General features: G+C 36.6%; 4 protein-coding genes and 1 pseudogene across 6 annotated transcripts; 2 read left to right on the top strand and 3 right to left on the bottom strand.

The window, feature by feature from the left end:
* Positions 1 to 656: 656 nt before the first annotated feature.
* LOC147920300 (putative F-box protein At3g17620 pseudogene) lies at positions 657 to 977 on the top strand (annotated as a pseudogene).
* Positions 978 to 1,333: 356 nt separating this feature from the next.
* On the top strand, positions 1,334 to 6,433 carry LOC104765524 (pumilio homolog 24). Its single transcript, XM_010489246.3, has 18 exons — positions 1,334 to 1,853; positions 1,967 to 2,020; positions 2,140 to 2,201; positions 2,296 to 2,377; positions 2,475 to 2,598; positions 2,686 to 2,769; positions 2,917 to 3,031; positions 3,238 to 3,388; positions 3,485 to 3,566; positions 3,809 to 3,888; positions 4,247 to 4,318; positions 4,428 to 4,478; positions 4,564 to 4,614; positions 4,818 to 4,925; positions 5,034 to 5,222; positions 5,324 to 5,398; positions 5,634 to 5,887; positions 6,000 to 6,433. Exons 1-18 carry the CDS (start codon positions 1,644 to 1,646, stop codon positions 6,124 to 6,126), a joined length of 1,971 nt encoding a protein of 656 aa, XP_010487548.2. The 5' UTR covers positions 1,334 to 1,643; the 3' UTR covers positions 6,127 to 6,433.
* A 166-nt stretch (positions 6,434 to 6,599) lies between these two features.
* On the bottom strand, positions 6,600 to 8,853 carry LOC104765523 (putative protein phosphatase 2C 41). 2 transcript variants are annotated; one of them, XM_010489245.2, is made up of 6 exons: positions 8,670 to 8,853; positions 8,186 to 8,454; positions 7,720 to 8,007; positions 7,451 to 7,568; positions 7,134 to 7,357; positions 6,600 to 7,043 (listed from the first exon to the last, which is right to left on the bottom strand). In XM_010489245.2, the coding sequence occupies exons 2-6, from the start codon at positions 8,432 to 8,434 to the stop codon at positions 6,870 to 6,872; spliced, it is 1,053 nt and encodes a 350-aa protein (XP_010487547.1). In that variant the 5' UTR covers positions 8,435 to 8,454; positions 8,670 to 8,853; the 3' UTR covers positions 6,600 to 6,869. The 2 variants fall into 2 exon arrangements, with proteins under 2 accessions (XP_010487547.1, XP_087358195.1); XM_087502069.1 differs by having other exon boundaries at positions 8,157 to 8,454; positions 8,670 to 8,719.
* A 2,450-nt stretch (positions 8,854 to 11,303) lies between these two features.
* LOC104765522 (phospholipase D zeta 1) lies at positions 11,304 to 19,980 on the bottom strand. Of its 2 annotated transcripts, XM_010489243.3 has the most exons (21): positions 19,889 to 19,980; positions 18,829 to 19,509; positions 18,436 to 18,537; positions 18,210 to 18,316; positions 17,965 to 18,103; positions 17,578 to 17,751; positions 16,922 to 17,095; positions 16,278 to 16,520; positions 16,069 to 16,185; positions 15,371 to 15,510; positions 15,092 to 15,241; positions 14,636 to 14,792; positions 14,079 to 14,558; positions 13,779 to 13,889; positions 13,394 to 13,540; positions 13,109 to 13,306; positions 12,863 to 12,964; positions 12,412 to 12,543; positions 12,091 to 12,156; positions 11,950 to 12,011; positions 11,304 to 11,796 (listed from the first exon to the last, which is right to left on the bottom strand). In XM_010489243.3, exons 2-21 carry the CDS (start codon positions 19,066 to 19,068, stop codon positions 11,547 to 11,549), a joined length of 3,291 nt encoding a protein of 1,096 aa, XP_010487545.2. In that variant the 5' UTR covers positions 19,069 to 19,509; positions 19,889 to 19,980; the 3' UTR covers positions 11,304 to 11,546. The 2 variants fall into 2 exon arrangements, with proteins under 2 accessions (XP_010487545.2, XP_087358180.1); XM_087502054.1 differs by lacking the exon at positions 19,889 to 19,980 and having other exon boundaries at positions 17,578 to 17,743; positions 18,829 to 19,488.
* Positions 19,929 to 21,631, bottom strand: LOC104765521 (large ribosomal subunit protein eL19z). The gene is made up of 5 exons (XM_010489242.3): positions 21,459 to 21,631; positions 20,852 to 20,974; positions 20,434 to 20,747; positions 20,262 to 20,326; positions 19,929 to 20,145 (listed from the first exon to the last, which is right to left on the bottom strand). Exons 1-5 carry the CDS (start codon positions 21,568 to 21,570, stop codon positions 20,118 to 20,120), a joined length of 642 nt encoding a protein of 213 aa, XP_010487544.2. The 5' UTR covers positions 21,571 to 21,631; the 3' UTR covers positions 19,929 to 20,117.
* Between the last annotated feature and the right edge of the window lie 1,041 nt (positions 21,632 to 22,672).

Below are 22,672 nucleotides of genomic sequence, written 5' to 3'. Positions count from 1 at the left end.
GATACCAACTTGTTACGTTGGTCCCTCTTCAAAGCCAAGAGATTGTAAAACAGAACACAAGGTATTTGATTGGTAGTTGAGACTACCTATTTTTGGTTTTTCTCATTGGTTAAATAGACAAACGAATACAAGGAAGCAAATAACTGAAACAGAAAGTGGAGTTACTAACTCCTACAAAACAGGAAATAGAAAGTGGAGAATGTGATCCTTCGATCAAGGAAGACCACGTCCCTTATTTGCGAAACTGAAACAAAGAAGCAGCAAGACTACGTCAATCCAAGTACTTGCTGTTAGGCTTACGTGTCCAACTTGATCGTCTAGCTGGCGCCCCCTCATCCTCACTCTGCTTCTTACTTTGAAACCTATCACAAATCTACAATCTTGACTCTAACTCATGGGAAGTTGTTCAGGACACACCTCGCTGGAATCTACCTTTTCATCAACGTGGCGTGTCTCTCAAAGGGAATACTTACTGGGTTGTTCAAAGTAAAAATCTAGGAGGTTCTTGTTTTTTACTTTCTTTTGATTTTACAACCGAGAGATTTGGAACGCCTCTGGGTCTGCCGACTTACCCTGTTGCTGAAGATACCGTGAGTCTATCTAGTGTCAGAGATGAGCAACTTGCAGTGTTATTTCAACGGCGTGGTTCATTACATATGGAGATATGGATTACGGACGAGATTGAGCCTAGCAAAGTGTGGTGGTGGAGCAGATTGTTCTTAACGGTGAATATTAATCCACTTACTTGTTACCAATACCCATTTGAACATGGAAGTTTCTTTGGTGACGAGGAGAAGAGAGTCGCGGTGATTTTTGGTAGAGATATGGATGAACCTGACGACCACTTCCGCTACGCAGCTTATATCACTGGAAAGGATGGATATTTGAAAAAAGTAGATCTTGGAGAATCTACATTTAAATCTGGTTCCCTAGTTATGTGCTCTACTTATGTTCCAAGCTCAGTCCAAATCAACTAAGCTGCACCAAAGAGGCAACCAGATTGATTACTTTAGTCCATTAAAATTTACAAAGCCTTATCTATGTTTTATTTTTGTCATTACTTTGTAAGTCAAGACCATTTATTATTTTTATTATTACTTAGCTGGCTTCTCAAAACCGTATCTGCTATATTCATCATCCTTACATTTCCCAAAGGATATAGTGAATGAAAGTATCTCTCTCGTTGGCTCTTCCAACATTTCTTTGAAACGACAGCCGAATGCATCTTGGAATTTTTACTGTGGAAGCTCTCATTAGCAATTAGGTGAAGAGAAAGAAGTAACAACCATGGCACCATTACTCTCTTTAAATCAACATCGTATGGTCAAAATGTGGCAGAAACAAACAAAAGTATCAAAACAATCATACAACCTCCTCCTTCATAGGAAAAAAGATTTGGCAGTAAACCGAGATGCTAATTGATTTTGATGCAGAATCGGACCGGACCGGACCGGTTTAATGGCAAAGCAGTAATTTTAAAGAACCGGAGCTGTATTTTGGTACTTTGTCTTGTGTGTATCGCCGTCTCTATCTTGTTCACTCAAAAACCCTAGAAATTGTAAAACCCTTTCGGACCCCTTTCTCTATCTCTTCTTACACACAGACACCATTACAGTTTCAACTCTAAGTTTATTTTATCAACGATGTCTTCCAAAGGTCTGAAATCGCAGAAATCGACCAAAAGGAAGGATACCGAAAGCTCTGACAAATTCGATTCTCAGAAATCGAAGAAGCCAAAGCTGGTGTCTGGAGACCAAAATGTTAAACCTAAATTTGGTAAACCGAAATCTACTGGGGACAAGGAGCAGCGTAACGTTACGCTATCGAAGAAGGAGCTTCGTGTACAGGCTAAGGTAAAAAATCATATCTTTTTGGATTTGGAATCTATGTCTGATAATTTAAGCCCAAGTTGAATTAGAATTTGGTTTTTGATTCTTATTGAATGTGTTTTTGTTTTGGGTTGCAGGAGCTAACAGAAGCTAGGAAGAAGAAGAGAAAGCCCCATTACACTCTTGAGCAAGTATATATCTTTTTTTTTTAGTTATCGAAACAGAGGATTGGTAAAAGTGTATGCCTCAAGCGCTTTAAATCAGGAGCGTGCAAAGAATTGATCTTCACTTTCATTACTATATATAACAGGAGCTTGGATCTCTATGGGAGAAGATGAGGCGCCGTGACATTGGCAAGGAGGAGCGTTCAAAGTTAGTATTCAATAAAGGATGCCTTATGATTTAAAAACGTTCTATATTTTGTTTGTTTGATTATTGATCTTTGTTTTCAAAAACTATTTGTTAGGCTTGTATCTGAAGCTATAAGAAAGATGAAGGGGAAGGTTCCAGAGATTGCAGGCTCACATGTTTCATCTCGTGTACTCCAGGTGTATTTTTGCTTTGAGTTTTATGGAGAAAGGCTGCCAAATCCCTAAGAACATATATCTTACAAAATTTTGTCTGTTGTTTTCTCCTGTTGCGTAGTCTTGTGTGAAGTTTTGCTCACAAGCTGAAAGAGACACTATCTTCGCAGAACTCCAGCCACGCTTTCTTACCCTTGCTTCTAATAAATATGCTGTTTTTTTAATAAAGAAGATGTTTGATGGAGGTAAGGCTCTAACTGCTCAAGTTGAACATACAGCTAAATGTATGCTTGCTTATACAAACTGTTAATTTGAGTGATTTATTTGTGCAGCATCTAAGCAGCAGCTGGCAGCTTGTATATCCAGCCTACGGGGACATGTTGCTCGTCTCCTCCGTCACATGTTCGGATCTGTTGGTATGTAGGCTACTGATGTAACATATTGATGTTTCAAACATATATAATTTTGTACGACTTGCTTACACAATTTAAATATGTAATATGAAGATGCGCATAGCATTTTTTTGTTTCTTTTGTAGCTCACTTTTTTTTGTTGTTCTCAAGTTGTTGAGCATGCATACCATCTGGGAACCGCAGCACAAAAACAAGAACTCCTTGCAGAGTTGTATTCTACGGAGCTTCAATTATTCAAGGGCTTGGCCTCAACTACCGAGAAAAGGTAAAATGTCATTATCTTCCTTGTCTTAACTCAAGCTCATAAGAAATAGAAAAGCCGGGTCTCTTGTATTATTTTTATCTTGACATCTAGAGAACTAGGAGTCCCTTGGCTTTCCTTTTTGTTATTTGCGATGGTATTAGAAACTCGATGTTGCCCTTTACTGTCATGAGTTGAACATATATTAAGAGTTACTGAATGTGGTTCAGGGTGGTAGACATCATCGCTAAGCTAGGACTGCAAAAAGATTCAGTTAACCGACACATGGCTGCCATTATCCAACCGATTCTTGAGAAGGGAATTGTCGACCATACTATCATACACAAATTGCTGATTGAATACCTGACAATAGCTGATAAGGTATATAATATATATATTTTTATATATATGTGAGTGTTTGGGAGTATAAATTTGCATTGCAGTCCTTTGTTATAACTAAATGGATTTTTTTCGTAGACTTCTGCTGCAGATGTGCTTCAGCTACTGAGGGCGGAGCCAGTAAGGTGGGAGGGGGAGGGGGATCAGCTGACAAAATCTGGTATATTTTTAGTTATAAGTAACAAAATGACCCCCTCAAATTTTGTATTTTGATCCCATTAAATTTAAAACTTTCATCTCAAAATTTGTACTTTGATCCTTCAAAAAATTTGCATTTTTACCCCACAAAAAAAAAAAATTTATATTGACCTCATAAATTTTACATTTTTATCTTATTAGAAAGAAAAAAACATTTCTCCTGACCCTCTCAACTTTTGGTCTGGCTCCGCCACTGACTGACAGGCTCCCTTCTTTTGCGTATGGTTCATACTCGTGATGGTTCTAGGCTTGCCATGCTTTCTATCAAACATGGAAGCGCTAAGGTACACATCCTCGAATTTTTATCGTTTTTTCTTTTACTCCTTAACTCCTTAATTTTTATCGTTTTTTATCGTTTTTTCTTTTACTCCTTAATTCAAGGCGTACCTCATTTTATGGATGGGTTTCATTTGTAAATCTGATGTCTTCTCTTTTGAAGTACATTGAGCCTAAGTTTTCCTTTCCCTTTTAATGGTTGTATATGTAAATCGTGATTTAAATGTCAATATCAAATCAAACTTGTAAACAGATTTTCATGGTTGACATCTGTTTTGACCTCTAGTGCAAAAGACTGATGGTAGAGGTTTCCAAAGGAAACTTATAAGTCGAATTTCTGCTCTCTCTAAATCATATTCTTTGCAGGAGAGAAAGATGATTATCAAAGCAATGAAAGATCATGTTCAAAAGGTGGCTTTTGATCAGTTTGGAAGTATGGTAAGGAGGCCTTTAATTATTTTCTTTTTGATTTACCACTAATAGTACTTCACTGTCGGTTTGCATTTGTCTTTTAGATAATAACTCCTTGTCTACCATGTGTTCGTAGGTGCTTGCATGTATTTTTTCAATAGTTGATGACACAAAGCTCGTGACCAAGGTAGTTTCACTGAGCCAAATAAAAGATGCTGGAAGTCTATATGCTTATGTTCTAATTCTTCTGAAACTTGTTTAATCATACACAGATAATTGTTCGTGAGCTTGAGCCCACCTTAAAGGATCTTGTTATGGACAAGGTTTGTGTTCCTTATATATGAAACTATTCTGAGATGAAATTTTACCTTGTCTTTTCTTGGATCTGATGACATCTACCTTTTGTTGGTTCCATTTTGTACATAATTTTGGTCCTTTGTATTTTATGCCTTTCTATAATTAATATGTTGAAGTCTTCCTGTAATTTTTTTCTTCCTTAACGTTTGCTTCAAAATTGTGTCTGCAGAATGGTAGGAGATCGCTATTGCAGCTACTGCGTCCGAATTCTTCACGTTATTTCAGCCATGATGATTTGGCCTCTCTTGATCTGTCTGTTCCATCACTTTGCTCAAAGGTATGATGATATATCCCGAACTATCTTTTCAATTAAAATGCTAGAGTTATTCATTCTTATGAATGTTTACTGGATCTAAAACCCTGTCTATCTTTTCCATTCTTTAAGGATAAGTCAGAGACATCCTCTCTAACAAAGGACACAGATGGTAACGAATCTGGTGAGGAGACGAAGGATGAACAAGAAGATACAGTAACTGAACATTCAGATCATGAAGAAAACGTCAAAGCTGCAGGCGGTAAAAAAGATCCCCTTGTGAGAAGACGGGAGTTGCTCGTCAACAGTGGCCTTGCTGAGGTATGTGTGACGTGGTGACTCAGTTTTCAGTTTCTTGATTGTTTTCTGATACAATTTAGTTGTATTACTTGCTCATGGATCATTTTCGATTTGCTGGACAGAGTCTTATTGATGTTTGCGTGGAGAACGCCGAGGAATTCCTCAAGTCTAACATTGGCAAAGAGGTCTTGTATGAGGTACTGAAAATTGTTTTATCACATCTTTCTTCGGTTATAGTCCTGTTATAAAAACGTTAGGGGGTAAATCACTCTAATCTACCTCTCATAGCAGATGCTACTGACATTCAATATCTGTTGAAGTTCAATCACTCCCCCGGATAGATCACATATGTTTTGATAACAAATGCTAATTTCCAGCTTTCTTTTCTTTTGTGATGATCTCCTTCCTCTTTTTCACGTCTTTTTGTATCAGGTTGCAGTCGGAGGCGCTGATGGTATTCTTTGCCCATCTCTGAGCGAGAAGCTGTGTGAGCTGTACGAAGCTATTAGTTCTGTAGCAGCAAAGCCGAAACCCCAAGAATCTGAGAAGGATTCAGAGCACATCCTGGAAAACTTTCACTCAAGTCGGACCATAAGAAGGCTTGTTTTGGATTGCCCTGGTTTTGCGTCCACTCTCTTTAAGAAGGCCTTGTCTGGAAAATGCAGGTCGTGGGCTGCAGGACACTGGTAAGTTAGCCTAATGACAACTCTCATACATCCATTTATCTGCAAACAAGCATTTTTCTATTGTGAAGTCTTGAAATCTGATTATGTGTTAAAAAAAATTTTTTTTTGACAGTTCAAAGATACTATCTGCTTTCCTAGAGACTGAAGATCTTCAAGTTCGTGAGATGGCTAAACCAGAGCTTCAGGTGTTGGTGAATGAAGGTACTTTGAAAATCTCAGCAAACAAAAAACCTGAATGATACAGCATCCAAGCATCGTGAAACACTGGCTCTGTTGTGTTCTCGACTAGTGCTTCTGAGACTTGAAAATACCTTAAAAGGTACACATACGACAAAATATAATGGAGTAACAGAATGGGGATTCAGTTTTTTCCCAAACAGGTTACTTAGTTTCAGAATTGGGAGTCTGGGCTTTGGCAAATTTTGTCCTTTCTTTCTTATGTCGTTCTGTAGTTTATCTTCCTGCAACTTTAAAACAGCGGTCACTAGAATGGCCTTTTTTGTAACTCAAATTCAAACTCAATCGTCAATGGTCTTCTTATTTTTAGTTGATGATGTCATGGTATATCATAGTTGGCTAGATTCTCATAACCCATCATCTTAGATTTCTCATAGTTTTGTACTAGGAACCACTATTGCCTATTGATCGGAGCCATGCATTTGATTCACTGCTGAATCCTGCCATTTAAATGTTACGAGAGACCCCTAGAGAATTGTATAGTAAGATTTGGTTGCCAATAACAATGATCAACATATGAAGTTATGATCCATTTACATACCAAATTTAGAAAAAAAAAAAAAAAAAAAAAAACCATGATGAAACTCTTACCCATCTCTCCATTCTCAACCACTCTCTCCTCACAATATCTATTATTATTCTATGTAAATGTATATATCACATTTTTTTGTTCATTGACGCTCTCAAAATACATTGATAAAATGTATATGTTAATAGTCATAGAGGCTAAAGGAGAGAGTAAAAACTAAGAAGGGCGAAAGAAGAGACAGAGAACAGAAATATCATCCATGGCAATGCTTCTTCTCTTCCTACGCCAAAGCACCACAGCTCTCTCTACTAATCTCTTTGCGCTCTTTCTTCTCTCTTTAACTCCTCTTACTATCTCCACTGCCTCATCGTTCGTCATCACATCCCACATCTACATACACACACATGCATTAGTACACAATTATATATGTTTTATCACATCTTGAGTATGATACAAATGAGAGTAGATTGATATAATTACCCCATCGGTGGCCAAGATGAGAAACTGGTCCTTGTCGGTTATCTTTCGGTATGTTACTTCCGGTTCAGATACTAAACCGAAGTCTTTAAGGCAGTAATCTCCGAATGCTCTTGAAACAGCTAAACCGAGCGATCCTCCATTCGGCATACCCACCCGGTACACTCCCGGTTCATCGTCTAGGCAGAACAATCGTCCATCCGATTGTTTAATCCGTTCTGCTTCTTCTGTTTTAACCGGAAATGATCACATACCAATTGTTATTTTCTATTCATCTGAATATTGAAACTGTAAATATGAAAAGGCTTCTAGAACTATACCGGGAATGTTGGGTTTAAAGTCTACAGAGAGCTGAACCGGTACTACGTTTCCGTCATCAGAAGTTGTTGCTAGTACAGCTCTTGAGTCACCAGCATTTGCTATAACAAGATGATCACCCTTATAATACCAAAAAACAAACTTCAACATTAGTAAGATTAAAGACTCTCCAAATATCTATATATTAGCCTATATATATATATATATATATATATATATCATATAGTATGTAATGAATAGTTTTTGTATGGTTAGAAGAACATATATGTACCTGCAAAACAGCGGTTAGAGCGGTGCACCCGCTGCAGTAAGAATCAATGGAAGGATTGATCTTGAGATCAAGATCGACGACGGAGAATGTTTTCAGACAAGCTTGCTTCCAGAGATCCAACGGAGAGTAACATTCCGCCGAAGATGATAATGAGGCAAGAGTTTGTTGCCATTGGCATAGCAGTGAATATGGAAATGACTTTTTTACTCTTTTGGCTATCACATGTCCCCATGGTCCATGCCCATCAAACATGCCACAAAATGTTATGTCTTCTTGGCATCCAAATCCCTACATATTGTGGAATATAAATTCATAAAACAAGTTTTGACTTCTTAAAAATCATATATACACAATTCAGTAACTACATGTGATGATCCCATTTTCAACATAGAATTTATAACTATATAATCCGGTTCATGGAAAGAAAGAAGAATTACCTAACATATAGTGTTTATAAAAAATGTACCTCCCAAACGATGGCACGATCTTGGTTGATGCCTTTCTCACCTCTATTAGAACAAATAGAGGTAAATCTCTTAGAGCTTTCAGAACTAACACATCCTGAAGTACCGAGCAAAGTCGAGTTCTTCTTGGAATCTTTTATCATCGATTTTGCGATCTCTCTCCCTCCATCTTCATTTTCCGGAGGATTTTTACCTTTCTTTGTCGATACGGTTCTCGCAAATCCGTCCAAAAACGCAGGTAAAAGCACCATACTTTTATGCTCTTATGATCCTACAAATATATGTACGTACAACTTTAAGTCATGAGTTTTTGATAATTAACAAGTACTAAGATAATTTAGGTATCTTTGAACACATGATTCTTGGCAAGAATTTCTTGCAGCTTTTGAGCTATATACGTGATAAAAAGAATAACCAACAAAAGAAGAGCATCCGAAAAACGAAAACAACATAAGAAACAAAAACAGAATCGGAGGTTAATAATACCTTTTCTCTTGTGAATGAATATTCTTGATCGGAGTTCTCAGTTGAATCTTATTCATGTTAGTGGATTTACTACTTATAAGCTGGTGAAAAGGTCTCTATGACTCATCATCATCTTTCGCTTTCTCTCCGACTATTCTAAGCCTTTTATTTTAACACATATACACGTACAAATTAATACATCTATACGTTCTTTTTTTGCATGTCGATAAGGACACGTATATGTTATGAAAAATTTGACGACAATTTAAAAAAAAAAGAAGAAGAGATTATATAAAAATTAAACAAATCTATGATATCTATGTTTTTTTTTTTTTTTTTTTTGTCAATTATACATAGATCTATGTTTTGTTAGTATAAGGAAAGGTATATTGTATATATTTTTTTTAAACTCAGAGTAAATCTCTAGGTTTATGGAAAGTCCGAAACTAATCTCTGGAGGAGGTGCAACCCACGGATAGACCCTTTTTCCAAATATTCAAATGGACTGTTAGATAGGCTCATATCCGTGTAAAAGTATACAGGAAAATATGATTTAGTTTCGCGCAGTAGGAGAATCCAATCGAATGATAAATTTTATTCTCCATTGAAAAAAAGAAGATTAAATGAAACATAGACAATAACTGCGGATGAGCTAAGAAATTACATATGTTCTATCTAAAACTTGGACTAAGGAAAATAGTCTATAATTGAAATATATAGACCAATTAGTAATATAAACTCGAGCTTTTATGCTGTTCTATTTTATATGTAAACTCGTAAAAGAATTATAAAATTACATGAGTTCTCTAATGTTGATCGATGTTATTTCCAAACAATCATCAAATGTAAGAAAATTGCGAAAACAGATTATTTTTGGGGTCAAAATAACACAAACAAACAAAAAAGCGTTACAACAACCACAGTGATTAACCAATCAAAGTTTCATTTTTGTTGTCACGATATATTATAATAAAGCTTAAGACCGACAAATGAATAAATTATAGCTGGTTAATACCTCATTAGGATAGAGATGTATAAACTTTAAAATTAAGAAAAAAAAGTCTAGATTAAATGTGGATGTGGAAGAAAGTTAATAAATTAACGAATGTGGTGGCATATAAAATGATATCATGTGGGGTTTGTTAAACAATAAGCACTTGTCCAAAAAAAGTTGTGGCTGTGAGAGGCTCTCGAATCTAAAAGCTAATGGGTAAGTAAGTGCCTTTGATCCGAAACAACTCTTATCTTTGATATTATTACATTTTGTCAAATGATGAAATGATAGGTTCCTATCATTCAAATGTAATAAATTTAAAACCGACATAGTTACGATGTATATGTAAAACTCACGCTACTTAAATATAATCTGTAGAAACGTTGAATATTAGCAGTCGACTAAATAATTTTATGTAGCCAAGTTTTAGGTCGTAATCTAGACTACCACGAAATTTGTTTACATACCGTCTTTGTGCTGCAATGACTAATAATAACCTTAAATAGCTAAATAATTCTAAGCAAGCCATGCATTACAATCATTTTTTAAAATAACTTTTCGGGGTCATATAAGAGAAGAACATATTTACCTTTGCACAATTGAAATGGATAAATTATATAAAATACGTATATATGTATGCAATTAAGACATGGGATCGTATGATATATATATATATATATATATATTTTATGTGTGTGTATATACAATCACACGTATCAGGTTCTTTACAATTCTATTGTCTTTTAATTTGATTTCTCTGCACTTTAGATCTATGCCTAAAAGATGGCTAGTCCATATGTTAGATTTTATACATGTCCACTTGGCTAGATTTCTTAGGTAATCTATAGATATCAGTGCTTAAGACTTTAGGTTAAGTTTGAAATAATTATTAAAATTAAGAGTGCGGACTTGCTTGGGTGGGTGGTAATAATATTAGAAATAAAGTTGTATAAAATATGGAAAGAGATAATACTAATTAATTTGCACTCGATGGAATATGCGAAATGCATGGTCACGATGTAGCAAACTAATAATCAGTTCTAATTCTTTACTTGGGAAACCTTTAAATAAGACCAGCTGAACCATATGCACCCGAACCAAGTTACAACGCCAAGATTTACTTTGATTTCTTTTAGTTATAACTTATAAGTAATCACAAGTTAGGCTTCAATATTAAACCCCTGATCATGAAAAGTTCAATTTTGATTAGAAAACAATCATAACTAAAACTAATATTTTTTGGTTGTTTCCGGTTTCATTTACTTTCAGAAGAGTATAGACTTTCAAAATGGAATCAGCACTTTTCATATATAAGTTGTATGGATAAATATATATTGATCACCAAATCCTCCACATGCTATTACTTTTTCTATCTTTGAATTTTTACAAGTTGAGAGACATAACAGACAAAATAGATAAAAACAGTCGGCACAAAATACGACACAACATGGAACAAGGAGATACAAGTGGTGTAAAGATGGAGTTGTTTGATTCAGAGGCAAAACAAAGAATTAGACCCAAACACATTTGTCACATCACGTATTCACATGGCACCTCGTGGTTCTCGACATCAACGTTATATTATTCTGTCTTTTAACGCATAATTACAAATCATATATGTGGGTGACAAGTTCAAAGCTAAAAGCATAAAATAGTAAATATTTAACTTGACCTGTTTCTTTTTTTTTTTACTTTACCTCGGAAGAGAGAAACCAAAAATATAGCAAAATGGCTTCTCTTCTGAGTTCGTTTCCTCCTGATTCCACATATCGTATCCCTATACAAACATCTTTAATTTTTTCTCATAAACATATGAGATGATATGGTTAAAGGTAGCAATGAAATATTCCTTCGTGTAGAGCGATCACTGAATAAAATCCGCGATCAATAATTGAGGTATAATCTCAATGGAAGACTTGAGGGGAGGCGTAGTATTCACTCTCATTGAAGACAGGTCTTAGATCCTCTTTACACATGAAATCTAAAGGGAATGAGACGAGATGTCCCTTTACCGACTTTAGTCTGTCCATTGGATCGCTTCTCTTGATGTCTCCATTATGGTAAGATTCCAGCTTCTCCGGTGCTATTCCCAAGTCAATCGTTGTGTGTCCCAATTTCTCTTTCCAGTACGATATCCCTTGTCTGAAGGCCATTCTGCATATATACATATCCAAGAGGTTTCACATTCCAAGGCCATGGATCAATCAGTTTAATATATTTTCGTGTAGAGAAGAACTATTTTCAAGCTTAAGTTCACTACTTAACATTATGATAGTGTCCAAAGGTGGAAAAAGATCGGAATTGTACCTTGAATGGATGAGATCATTGGGCACACAAGAGAAGACATCCTGATATATCATTGTGTTTGTCTGCGTTGGGATAAATAAGCGCACGGGTTATATCTGGCCAGTGAAAATACAAATTTCACCATGTAATCACGTTGCTAACCTTTGCAGTTGCCATCCATATATTCTTGTAGGTTGAATCAGAGACGGGATCCATAATCTGATCGATCTACAACGAATAACCAAAGATCATATTTTCGCAATATAAGCATGGGAAGCATTTATAGTCTTAAGACCCTATTCAATCATAATCAATGTTTAAAGTTCATCCCGGTAAGGTTCACATCATCTTTCATCATTAGGTCTAAGTACAAGAAATAATTTCCATTGCTTTTGAAGTTTAAAAACTGCTTATATACTGTTATCTCTTATACAATGTCGTAAGAACATTATAGAGAGAGAGAGTTAAAGATATGATACAAACCTCTCCACTACGAAGTCCAAGGTGCTCGGACCACAGAGAGAGCCTAAGACTTGAAGAAAATTTTCCAGCCTTCCATGGCTTTCCTGCCATGCGGGAATCTACTAACTCTGTGTCTTCGATTAGTACTCCGATCTGATATAGAGCATATAGAAACATGTTATGATTTTTAATGTTCAGTATACACGGTCATTAAAAAAAACCTTCTTCAGCATACTATAAATTAATTTAGCCCCAACTATAAACTCTCCTATAACGTTTTGAGATAGAAATACTTTATTTTCTTTCCACCAGCAAAAGAAACAAAAGCTTTTTCACTGAGACCTACTTCCATTCTTCTACCTTTCTAACTCTTTCTGTTTTTAACTTGAATTCCACCTTAGTGTCAAATATGAAATAGGCTTTTGGAAATCAATGTTTAACACAAAAAAAGCACGTGAGTATAAAATATGACCTCAGAATCCCTTGAGCCAAGTAAACTCCGGTCGTTGATATTGGCAGATCCAATCAATGCGGCACGGTCATCAATTATCATGATTTTACTGTGAACATACACCTGCATTGAGAAAAAAAATTAGCATTCCCGTTTTTCATACTCATTACCGCTACGTTTAAACACATGTATAAGAGGCATATGGTGTTGTGGCCACAAAAAAGGTAGCAATGAGCAAAGTTAGCCCATGAATGATTGAGTTTTTACCTGACTAGTGGCGACAGGTCCATCCTCAGAAAGTTTACCATATGCCCTAAGGCCGTAGAAGGAAATATACTCATGAGCCTTTGGGCCAATAGTATTGTAAAGATTATTCAGTATTGAGTTCTGTCCCCTGTATATGGTTCGATACTGCCAATGCATTATGGCTCTAACAGATGCTGCACCACTGTCGTCAATACCTCCCTAACAGACGCACAAGCCGCTTTAGAAAATTGCATCTGAAGGGGAAATTTTTTTTGAAACAGATACAGTTTTCTAGAGGAAACTAACCTGGAAACCTGGGAGGAGAGGTATAACAACAACAACCCTGAAACTTTTCTTCTCGTTATGGGCACGCAAAATCCTCTTGTACAATGCTTCTAAGACACGGTTCTTTATTGTGTCATCTCCAGAAAGGCCTGATATGAAAAACTGATTCTGGAGACACATTGCACACCATGCAAACAGTAGTCAGAAAAATGAAGACAATGTGAACCTATGGCCACTACTACAGTTTCAAGAACCAGTTACTTGTATCATCTGAAAAGTGACTTAATGCTACGATAGCAGGCTGAAACAATGAAACTCTAAATGATGCTCTAGCCATTGGTCTATCAAATTGAACTCATGCAAACCCGAGATTCCATGAAAAAAAAAATATTCATATAGCTAATACCTCAATGTAGATAAAATGTTCAGCTTTGTCAATGAGAGAACGGTAAGCAGAATGGATACTCTCTTCAACTTGGCTTGTTCCAGCAGACCACTGACTGACACTTCTTATAATCTGAAAATAGGTCCAATCAGTGCTAAATGTTGAAGGAAAATTCACATTTTTTTATCACGAGAAAAATTCAAAGATAAAAAGCTCGAGGCAAGAAGGAAACAGAATAGGATCCTACGCCAACTGCAGCAGCTGTATTTAAATTTGAAATTCAATAGATAGTTGATATAAATAAACTTCCATAACACCCACCTGACAGCGGCATGAAGTTCTCGGACCGACTTGCCCAGTCTCATCTGGCGACCCAACCTGATAATCACGTTCTTGTGTTTCCCACCACTCTGAATCTATCGTATTAGACTTACGCTTTGCTACTGGAAGATCTAGCCCATTGCGATCATCTACAAATCCCCTCATAGGAGTATCTCCATCAACTGGTTCAACTTTCAATTTCCGGAAAGAGAAAGGACCATTTCTATTATTTGTTCCATTTTCTTTATTCCCCCCACTCGAACCATCCTGATCAACAGGTTCTTGAGGCAAAAGTAATGGAATGTCCTGCAAAGATGATCTAGAAGAAAATGAATCATCTCTTCTAATCCCTTTAAAGCTGTCTTCGTCTTTATTGCATTCAATGTCTGACTCCTCTTGCCTTCCCATGTAGTGGGGTATAACCATATGATGCTGGGGCATAAGAAGCGGAATTGAATCCTCATACGGTGCTTTGTTTCTCTGTAATAACCATTGATTATCATGTGGTAATAACAAGAAAAACAAACAGATGAAGAAAGCTAAAGAAGTATATGAACCTTAGCATAGTTCCAGCGTTGAACAAAGTGCCTAGCCACGTCACGGCAAGGTGGTCCCCATAAAGCACAATGCACGTCATGCCAAGGCATCCGTGGATGTTTTCTACGGTCTAGTTCATCTTTAAGAGCATCCTCCCAAGTATTGGGTTCAGACTCTCTGGAGAAATTTAATAGTGTTCAAACAGAAAAATCAGAGGGTGGAACTGGGAAAGGTGAAATGAGTAATGGACATTCTGATTTGTATTTTTAATGTCCAAAATCTGCTCGGTGGAAACCCACCGAATAGTTTATCTTCAAACATCACAGCTAAAAATTACTTGCAAGTGACACACAAGTTCTTCTTATTGTAAAAAGTAACATGGTAAATGAAAAAAAAAAGATGTGAAATCTCAAAATCAACTGTTTATTCGCAATGATAAATCTGTTAATACTCATGTTAAAGATGGAAATTCTTACCTGGGGTTATAATAGTCCTTTCCAGGCCATGTCACAGAAGGGTTATCTCCAACTTTATGTTCAAACGTGTCATACCGGCCAAAACACAAGTCCAGCCCTCCAATAAAGCAAACCTGATTATCGACGATGACCAGTTTTTCGTGGTGTGACCTACAAAGACATGTGGAGGTACTACTAATCAATGTGCTTCCCAATTATTTTTGTTGTCACATAAACTAGAAAGAAAGCATTGTGACATATTAGAGTGATATATTATAACTGTCTAGTGTCATATCATACCAGAGGTAGACACCACTTGAGAAATGATCAGGATAACGAAGTACCCTCACATTCTCATGAATGCCAAGAAGCCTGCGTTTGCTATAAACACTGTTGATTTTTAAAGCAAGAGCAACCTCTTTGTAGAGTAGGATGTATATCTGAAAAAGATAGTAATACCCAAATGAAACAAAATTAAAACAAACTATGACAATTTCTCATCTCAACCTGGAGTAAAAGAATGAAAACAATATGACCTAACTATGAAAATTGGAAATCTACGGGTCCAGAATAAAAAGTAAGAAAATAGAGAAAACCGAAGTCAGTATTCAATTTTTACCAAGATTATCCCCAAGTATAACGAGCACCGTATATACTAAACTTGACCAAAATTCAACTGAAAATAATGCTAATTGTCGAGAGGACAGGAAAAAGATGATCACAGCCAAAAACTACTTATGTTTACCAAATTTCCACCAAGTATACGCAAAAACTATGGCTCTTTAAATTCTTTGCAAGATCACACAATAAATCTTACAAGGCATGCTACCAAGAGAGCGGCATAGCTATCAGTGGAAAGATCCCAAAAACAAGGTTCTAAATAAGAAAACGTGCTCAATTCTCCAAACCTGGCAAGTAAGATCTACATTGCAGATTACAGACGTGCGACACAACAGACAGCTATCAATACGTGTATGTCTGTAGTAACTAGTAAGTACCTGAACTCCTTGCTTGGCTTTATTCTCCAACAAGTTATCAAGTCTGGAAGAAGTATGCGAGTCAAAAGGGCGCCTAAGATAGAGTTCTGGGCACACCCACCAGCCACATATGAAAATCTACAAGAAAAAGAAACAAACAGATTAGTTTAAAATTTATAAGTTTCAACACATCATTCGTCTCCACACCCAGTAATGAAAAGTGGTAAGACCTCAGATTTAGCATTTTCAATGGCTGCAGCAATGGCTGCAAAAGCTGCTCCACCATCTATAAACCACTGGGCCTGACTTCCATCATCCGTCAAACCCCTTGGGGGAGCATATGAGCCAAAGCGATGGGGATGGCACCAACCCTCAGGATGTCTTAGCGCAGCATCGTTGATAGAAGCCACCCAATCTTTAACTTTTGCACTACTCTTTGCCCTTATTCTTATACTCCGGTTTCCAGATGTTACCTGGGACATTTTAACAAAAATTATATAGCATGGATTATTCATAACTTCTTTAACATCTGACCCCAGAATATTTGTGCAGGCTGAGGATTCAACTTTTAAGCTTATAAAAGAAGGATTCAGTGGGCTACCACTTTAATTGACTACACAAGGACATCCTAATTTTCTTGGTTATCAATTTCCCACTGCGCAGTTGAGGTGATAGTGTTCATGCATAATAGATATAAATTTAGGAAATATAACTTGGAAAATTTACTTTCATTTCTAGTAGAAGCATAAAAGAAATAGATAATCAACCAAGGGGTATTAAAAATAAAAGATAAACAAGAAAGTTTATTTAGATGGAGTAAGCATACATATATGATATAATTGATTGAAAGATAAGTAGGACAGTAACAGCTAACCTTAAATGCATGCCGCAAAGGATTATGATCCTTCAGTTCTACTGCTAGTGATACATCCACACCATCATTTCCATTAGAAACTGGTAGGACATCAAAAACGATTATATCTAATAGCTTCGCATCAAATGGGTCTTCTAATAAGGCGAGAAAACCAGGCTTTAGTACCCCCCACACCTGTACTGGAGAAAAACTAAACCTTAGATACCATCCTGTCGTCACATTGATTTTAATGTCTGATCAGGAGCAAAAGACAGAAACTATAAAAGGAGACAACTGCATTTTATAACATACACATTGAAGAATCTACAGTCGATTTAGAAAAACGATTATACTTTTTCAAACTTCAATATCTCATAACGGCGGTGAAGCTGGCAGAGAAGTTTGTTACACAAAACCTCTCCAGTGAGAGTAGTAACATATTTTGTCATTAAAAGAAAATTGCTAAAGATGAAATCTATTTCTTCAGATAAATAAGTTTTTCATAGCATTCAACGAATTAAGAGACAAAGCAAGAGTAGGAGAGGGGACAAGAATAACAAAAGAACACATAAACAAAGCTCACGAGTCACCCAATCGGAACGTCCAGAGGTAAACCAATTTATCATAGCAAAATACAAACTACACGAGTATGAGCAAGAAAATGAGAATTTCCATACCTTTTGCCAATTATCATTGCAGCAACAGAACCAACAGCATCCACAGCATCTGTTAGAATCATCATCACTCTTTGAAATTTTCGGTAGATGTTTTACCATAATATAGTCTTCTTTCAATTTGGGCCCATACTCTGGTGAGAATGACAACATCGAGACCTCCAAAAACCTGCAAACCTATATTAGGCATTTAGGATTTAACTATGCAAGCAAGCCTCAGCAATAGAATGATGCTCAATGTGAAATGAGAATACAAGCATGAAATGCACGAAACCCTTTAAATAAACACTTGATGTATTCAGATTTTCAAGCTAGAACAGAAGAGAAAACTAGGTATTGACTATGATAAAGTAGTTGGACCACCCAGCAAAATAGATTATACAAACATACCTCCCGTGAATTGACAATATCAAGATTCCCTAGAAAATGATTCAAATATTCTTGCATCGCATGCTTTCCCCTAACTGATATGGACTGCTGTCTTCCTAAAGGACGAATGACTGGCAAAGCAGCGCTTGAGGGAACATCTCTGAACAAAACAGCCTACTCGTCAGAAAATAATGGCATCCGTTGGAAAGAGTACAGACGCAGGTCAGCAACTAATCCAACCAAAAATAATGCCCAACAGGTCTGACCTATTTTTGGCACTCTCATCTTGATGCAGCGGAACTTCATCAGCATCATCGTCTTGCACAACGTGTGCATGATCCCCTATTCCTAGATTTTGAAGCCATTCTTTAACCTTTAACGTGATATTCGAAAGAAAAACTACATCAAAACTCGATGCAACATCAAGTATGCAATATAAAAAAAAGACTTAAGAGTCAGACCAGAGAAACAAAAACCTGTAGAAACACAAACCTGTTCCTGCTTCTCGTGAATTTCTTCAATAAAAGCACGTTTCTTCAATGCAAAATGCAAATAAAATACTTGAGATGCTTTTTTAACAAGTTGCCACTTGAACTGTGACATAAAAGCACTAAAAGTTAGGACTCAAGAATTACAATGTAATCAAAAAGTAGAAAAGCTCCACTAAAATAGTTAGCACCATATCCACTAAAGTAAGGAGAAACATATAACTATTGATAAATGCATCTCCGTTTCGGGCCCCAATCAGCCAAATAACAACACCGAGCAAACAGATTCGAAAAAATCGATAGTCTGATCCAAGCATCTATTAACTCTGATCTAAAAATTATAGTACGAATGAGAGAGAGAGAGAGAGAGCGATAGAAACAAAAGAGATGGACTCGCCTGCTTGTATTGGCACTCAATTGTGTAAGACAAGAGTACGGGGCTAATATCGCCGGCATCAGGACGAGAGACGGAGACGATAACAGCCTTGGGTAATTCTTCGAAAATACGATTAGACTCCTGAGTAGGAGCCGGGGCGAAAGAGAAGAGCGAAGAGACCATCGAAGGAAACTGCTCAGGCTGCATCTGAAAGTAGCGTCCTCCACCACTGGCGGGTGACATCAACTGCTCAGATGCCATTTTTTTTTTTCCCCTGATCTCTTCAAACCTCCAATTACTCAATTCGATCGTTCAATTCAAGATCTACAAAAATTCTCCAATTCCTTCTCCACGGGATGCTTATTATATATACCCCCGGGGAATTCCGATTAATCTGAAGAAGACGAAATCGTTGGACGATCTAGAGGATCGCAATGGAAGACAAAATCAATCTAAGGGGAAAATTCAAAAGTCGGGGGAGAGAGAGAGAGACACACACACAAACACGGTGTTGGTTATTTTGATTTACAGGTGCACGAAGAAAAGCAAAGTGAACATGATGAGATGAATTGAACTACGTACGTCGACTTTGACCTCTCTTTTTTTTTTGTTTTTCCCTTTTGTTGTACCGGATGCTCCGATTCTGGCCGGATCCGGGTTTTATTTATTTTCTTACAAAGTAATTAACATTCATAAATCAAACTATAATATAAGTAAATTTATATGTAAAAATAATCATAATTTCAACCCATATTTACTTTTTGACCAATAAACGCATCCCACGTGTTCAAAGCTATAGGATTAATTGATATTTGGATTTTGGTTTATTGGGGAAAAAAACAAAAACAACTTACCCCACAGTCCCACACGTATTAAATATTTGGTATCTATAATAATTATTACACCTGGTGTATGTTTTTGAAATATATTGAATGGTGTTTGATAAATATCATTTTAATCGTTGCCAAATTCACTATATTAAAACTTAAGTTGATAAAATTGTGATTAAATATGTGTTACAATTGTGATTTGACATATGGTTGACTGCGGAGGAACTCCAAAACTGAGAAGTGACATTTACCCAACTTCTACTTTCAAGTTCAACACAATGGGATCAAAAATGGTGAAAAGAATAAATGTAAAGAGAAGCAAAACTGGTGAATTCATAATAATGAGCAATGTGAGATCCATAACATAAGAAATATCTTTGAAGAAAAGAATCTCCGACAAAATCATTAAAATAAAAAGACGCTTCTTCTACAGGTAAGCTCAAGATTCAACCGCAAAAAAAAGGTTCAAAACCAAAATCACTACTGCGACTTCTTCTTGGTTACCACCCTGCAAAAGAACACAACAACCACAAAATTAATCTCTGATACTTCTATAGATATCTCCACCTACTTTAACTTCATATCCCAAAACAGGAAAGAGGAAACAGAGAACAGGTTTCTTACTCTGCTTGTTGAGGTGCTGGTGCTGGCGCAGCAACAGGAGTTATTGTCTCTCCACCTCCAGGTCCCTAAAATTGCCAAAAAAGTATTAATGAGTCGTACATCTAACGATAAAATGTCCAAAACATAAAACTAACAGGGCAGAGAGTCAAGATTGGCCTTGTAAATTTTTCACCTGTGCTAATCTCTCCTCTCTTCTGGCAAACTTTCTCTCCCTGCTAGCCTTGTTCTTAATACGCTTGGCCTCAAACTGGTCAGAAAGAGTCTTCTCCCTAGCCTTCTCAGCCTTCATCTTGTGGATGCTCTCCATAAGCACACGCTTGTTCTTGAACACGTTACCCTTCACTTTCATGTACATATCATGGTACATGTGCCTGTCAATCTTCTTGGACTCACGGTACTTGCTCAGGAAACGCCTCAACACCCTCATTCTCCTCATCCAGATAATCTTGGTTGGTAGCCTTGCCTCTCTTGTACCCTTTCTCTTACCTGACAAAGGTTGAATTGGTCCAAAATACGAAGCTCATCAAACCAGTAATAATCAGAGGGAGACAAAAGATATCCAAAAGCAGGAAATCTCATTCGGAATTTACCGTATCCAGAGTGACGACCCTTCCTCTTGGCCTCGTTCAAAGCCCTAGCCCGAGAACGTGAATGGATCTTGGTAGGCTTCCTGATAATGAAGCCATCCTTCACAAGCTTCCTAATGTTCTGCCCTGTTACAGTCAATCCAACAAAGTATTAACAATAATATCAACCCCACTATCAAATTAACATGACAGTGGATCCCAAACAAACTAGCAGAAAAAACAAAATATACCATCTGACAACTTCATTTCTTACAACGACATTAATCAAATTCAATCCCATTTTAATTCTATGAAACTTGATGCAGAATCTAAATACTACATATGTGACTCAGAACTGAAACAAACTCGTCGCAGCTCTGGTTCAGACGAACTCAAGTCTCACAACATCGTCACGATACTTCAATTTATGACAGGACAGTGCAAAAATGAGGTTATACTCACTTAATGAATTAACCTAACACCAATCCTAGAAACTAGAAAGACTGGTTCATAAATGGAGAGCTATCCGTTTCTAATCACTCCCAAGAATAAAACACAGTTTCTGCGAAACTCAATCTATAAACCAATCAAGCTCAGATATAGTAATCGGAGAGAGTTAAAAAAATCTTACTGGAATTGGCCATAGAGATATCGCTAGACTCATTGGGATCGAGCCACACTTTTTTCTTGCCACATTTCATCACGGATGCGGCGAGCCGCTTCTGGAGCTTCAGCGACACCATAGCTGCTTCTCCCCGTCTTCCTCTCCGCCTCTCTCCGTTAGGGTTTTTCCTTAGGGCAAAATAAATAAAAAAGGGACTACTTATAAATCAAAGCTAATCAAAATCTTTAGGGTTTTTGGGTCTAGTTCAGTTCCCCTCCTAGACCCACTAACTCAGAGATGTTCGGCTAATTCGGCCCGTTTGCTTTTTATATGGGACTAAATTCGGCCCATTATATTTTGGTTTTTGAAAAATAATAGAGAAATTGTGTAGATACTTTTTTTTAAATATAACTTGGCCATTTTCATTTTTGTCACTTTTACACAATTACAATATATTAAATTAATTTTTAGAATTTTAGATTTGAGTTTTCTATATTACATTTAGGGTATAGTTTATTATTTGGAGTTTAGAGTTTAGAAATTAGTTATTATGTATATAGAAAAGGGTATTATTGAAAAATTGAACAACAATAGAGTGTATTTTTGCAAAATTGGTATAGAAAAAGAGTAGTTTTGCAAATAGCCCAAGATAATAAGTAATGAATTTAAATAGGGAAAAATGTCATAAAAATCCTCAACTTACCAAAACTGTTGAAAAAAGTATGAACTCTACATATGGTGAAATAAATACTTAATTTTTATTGATTTTTTGGATAAATCTCAAACTCTTGTTGACTCTGCCAAATAAGACATGTTGACAAGTCAACTAACGGACTAATTTAACGAAAGTCAATGCTTATATATTCAATTAAAACGACGTTGTTTTGCTTATAAAAGAAAACGAAAAACAATCATAAATGAGATTGAACCCGTTCGAACTCATCACCTATGAGAGACAACAACAACTTACTTAACCACTGGACTATAATACTTTAATGTTGTTGTTCAACAAACAAATATACTTAAAGTCGCTTCACTTTCTCTTTCTTCTTTCCATTTCTCACCACAACCCTGTTCGTACCGCAGATCCATCCAAGGCGGCAACACTCTCCTCCCCACCACCGCTTCTTCTCCGACAGCAGTTAATGTCGAAGTTCTTTCCTTTTTCGAAACCCTAGATTCGATCTCGCATCTCCGACCAAAATTAGATGTAGAGATTAAACGAAAGTAGATGTTTCCGA

The sequence above is a fragment of the Camelina sativa genome, chromosome 19, assembly GCF_030686135.1.
Source record: "Camelina sativa cultivar CO46 ecotype springtype chromosome 19, ASM3068613v1".
NCBI lineage: Eukaryota > Viridiplantae > Streptophyta > Magnoliopsida > Brassicales > Brassicaceae > Camelina > Camelina sativa.
The sequence above is the reverse complement of the archived record's forward strand: the minus strand, read 5'-3'. Positions and strand labels throughout refer to the sequence as shown.

Excerpts from the sequence above, each read along its gene's own strand:
- LOC104765522 (XM_010489243.3), bottom strand. The coding sequence starts at position 19,068 with ATGGCATCTGAGCAGTTGATGTCACCCGCCAGTGGTGGAGGACGCTAC. Across the intron at positions 15,242-15,370 it reads TCAAGTGGTGTCTACCTCTG|GTCACACCACGAAAAACTGG; the intron begins GTATGATATGAC and ends ATGTCTTTGTAG. Across the intron at positions 12,157-12,411 it reads TTGGACTTCGTAGTGGAGAG|ATCGATCAGATTATGGATCC; the intron begins GTTTGTATCATA and ends TATTCGTTGTAG.
- LOC104765524 (XM_010489246.3), top strand. The coding sequence starts at position 1,644 with ATGTCTTCCAAAGGTCTGAAATCGCAGAAATCGACCAAAAGGAAGGAT. Across the intron at positions 2,021-2,139 it reads CCCATTACACTCTTGAGCAA|GAGCTTGGATCTCTATGGGA; the intron begins GTATATATCTTT and ends TATATATAACAG. Across the intron at positions 5,888-5,999 it reads TCGTGGGCTGCAGGACACTG|TTCAAAGATACTATCTGCTT; the intron begins GTAAGTTAGCCT and ends TTTTTTTGACAG.
- LOC104765521 (XM_010489242.3), bottom strand. The coding sequence starts at position 21,570 with ATGGTGTCGCTGAAGCTCCAGAAGCGGCTCGCCGCATCCGTGATGAAA. Across the intron at positions 20,975-21,458 it reads TATCTCTATGGCCAATTCCA|GGCAGAACATTAGGAAGCTT; the intron begins GTAAGATTTTTT and ends TGACTGTAACAG. Across the intron at positions 20,327-20,433 it reads GAGAGGAGAGATTAGCACAG|GGACCTGGAGGTGGAGAGAC; the intron begins GTGAAAAATTTA and ends TGGCAATTTTAG.
- LOC104765523 (XM_010489245.2), bottom strand. The coding sequence starts at position 8,434 with ATGGTGCTTTTACCTGCGTTTTTGGACGGATTTGCGAGAACCGTATCG. Across the intron at positions 7,569-7,719 it reads CTCTAACCGCTGTTTTGCAG|GGTGATCATCTTGTTATAGC; the intron begins GTACATATATGT and ends TGGTATTATAAG. Across the intron at positions 7,358-7,450 it reads CTTTAAACCCAACATTCCCG|AAGAAGCAGAACGGATTAAA; the intron begins GTATAGTTCTAG and ends CGGTTAAAACAG.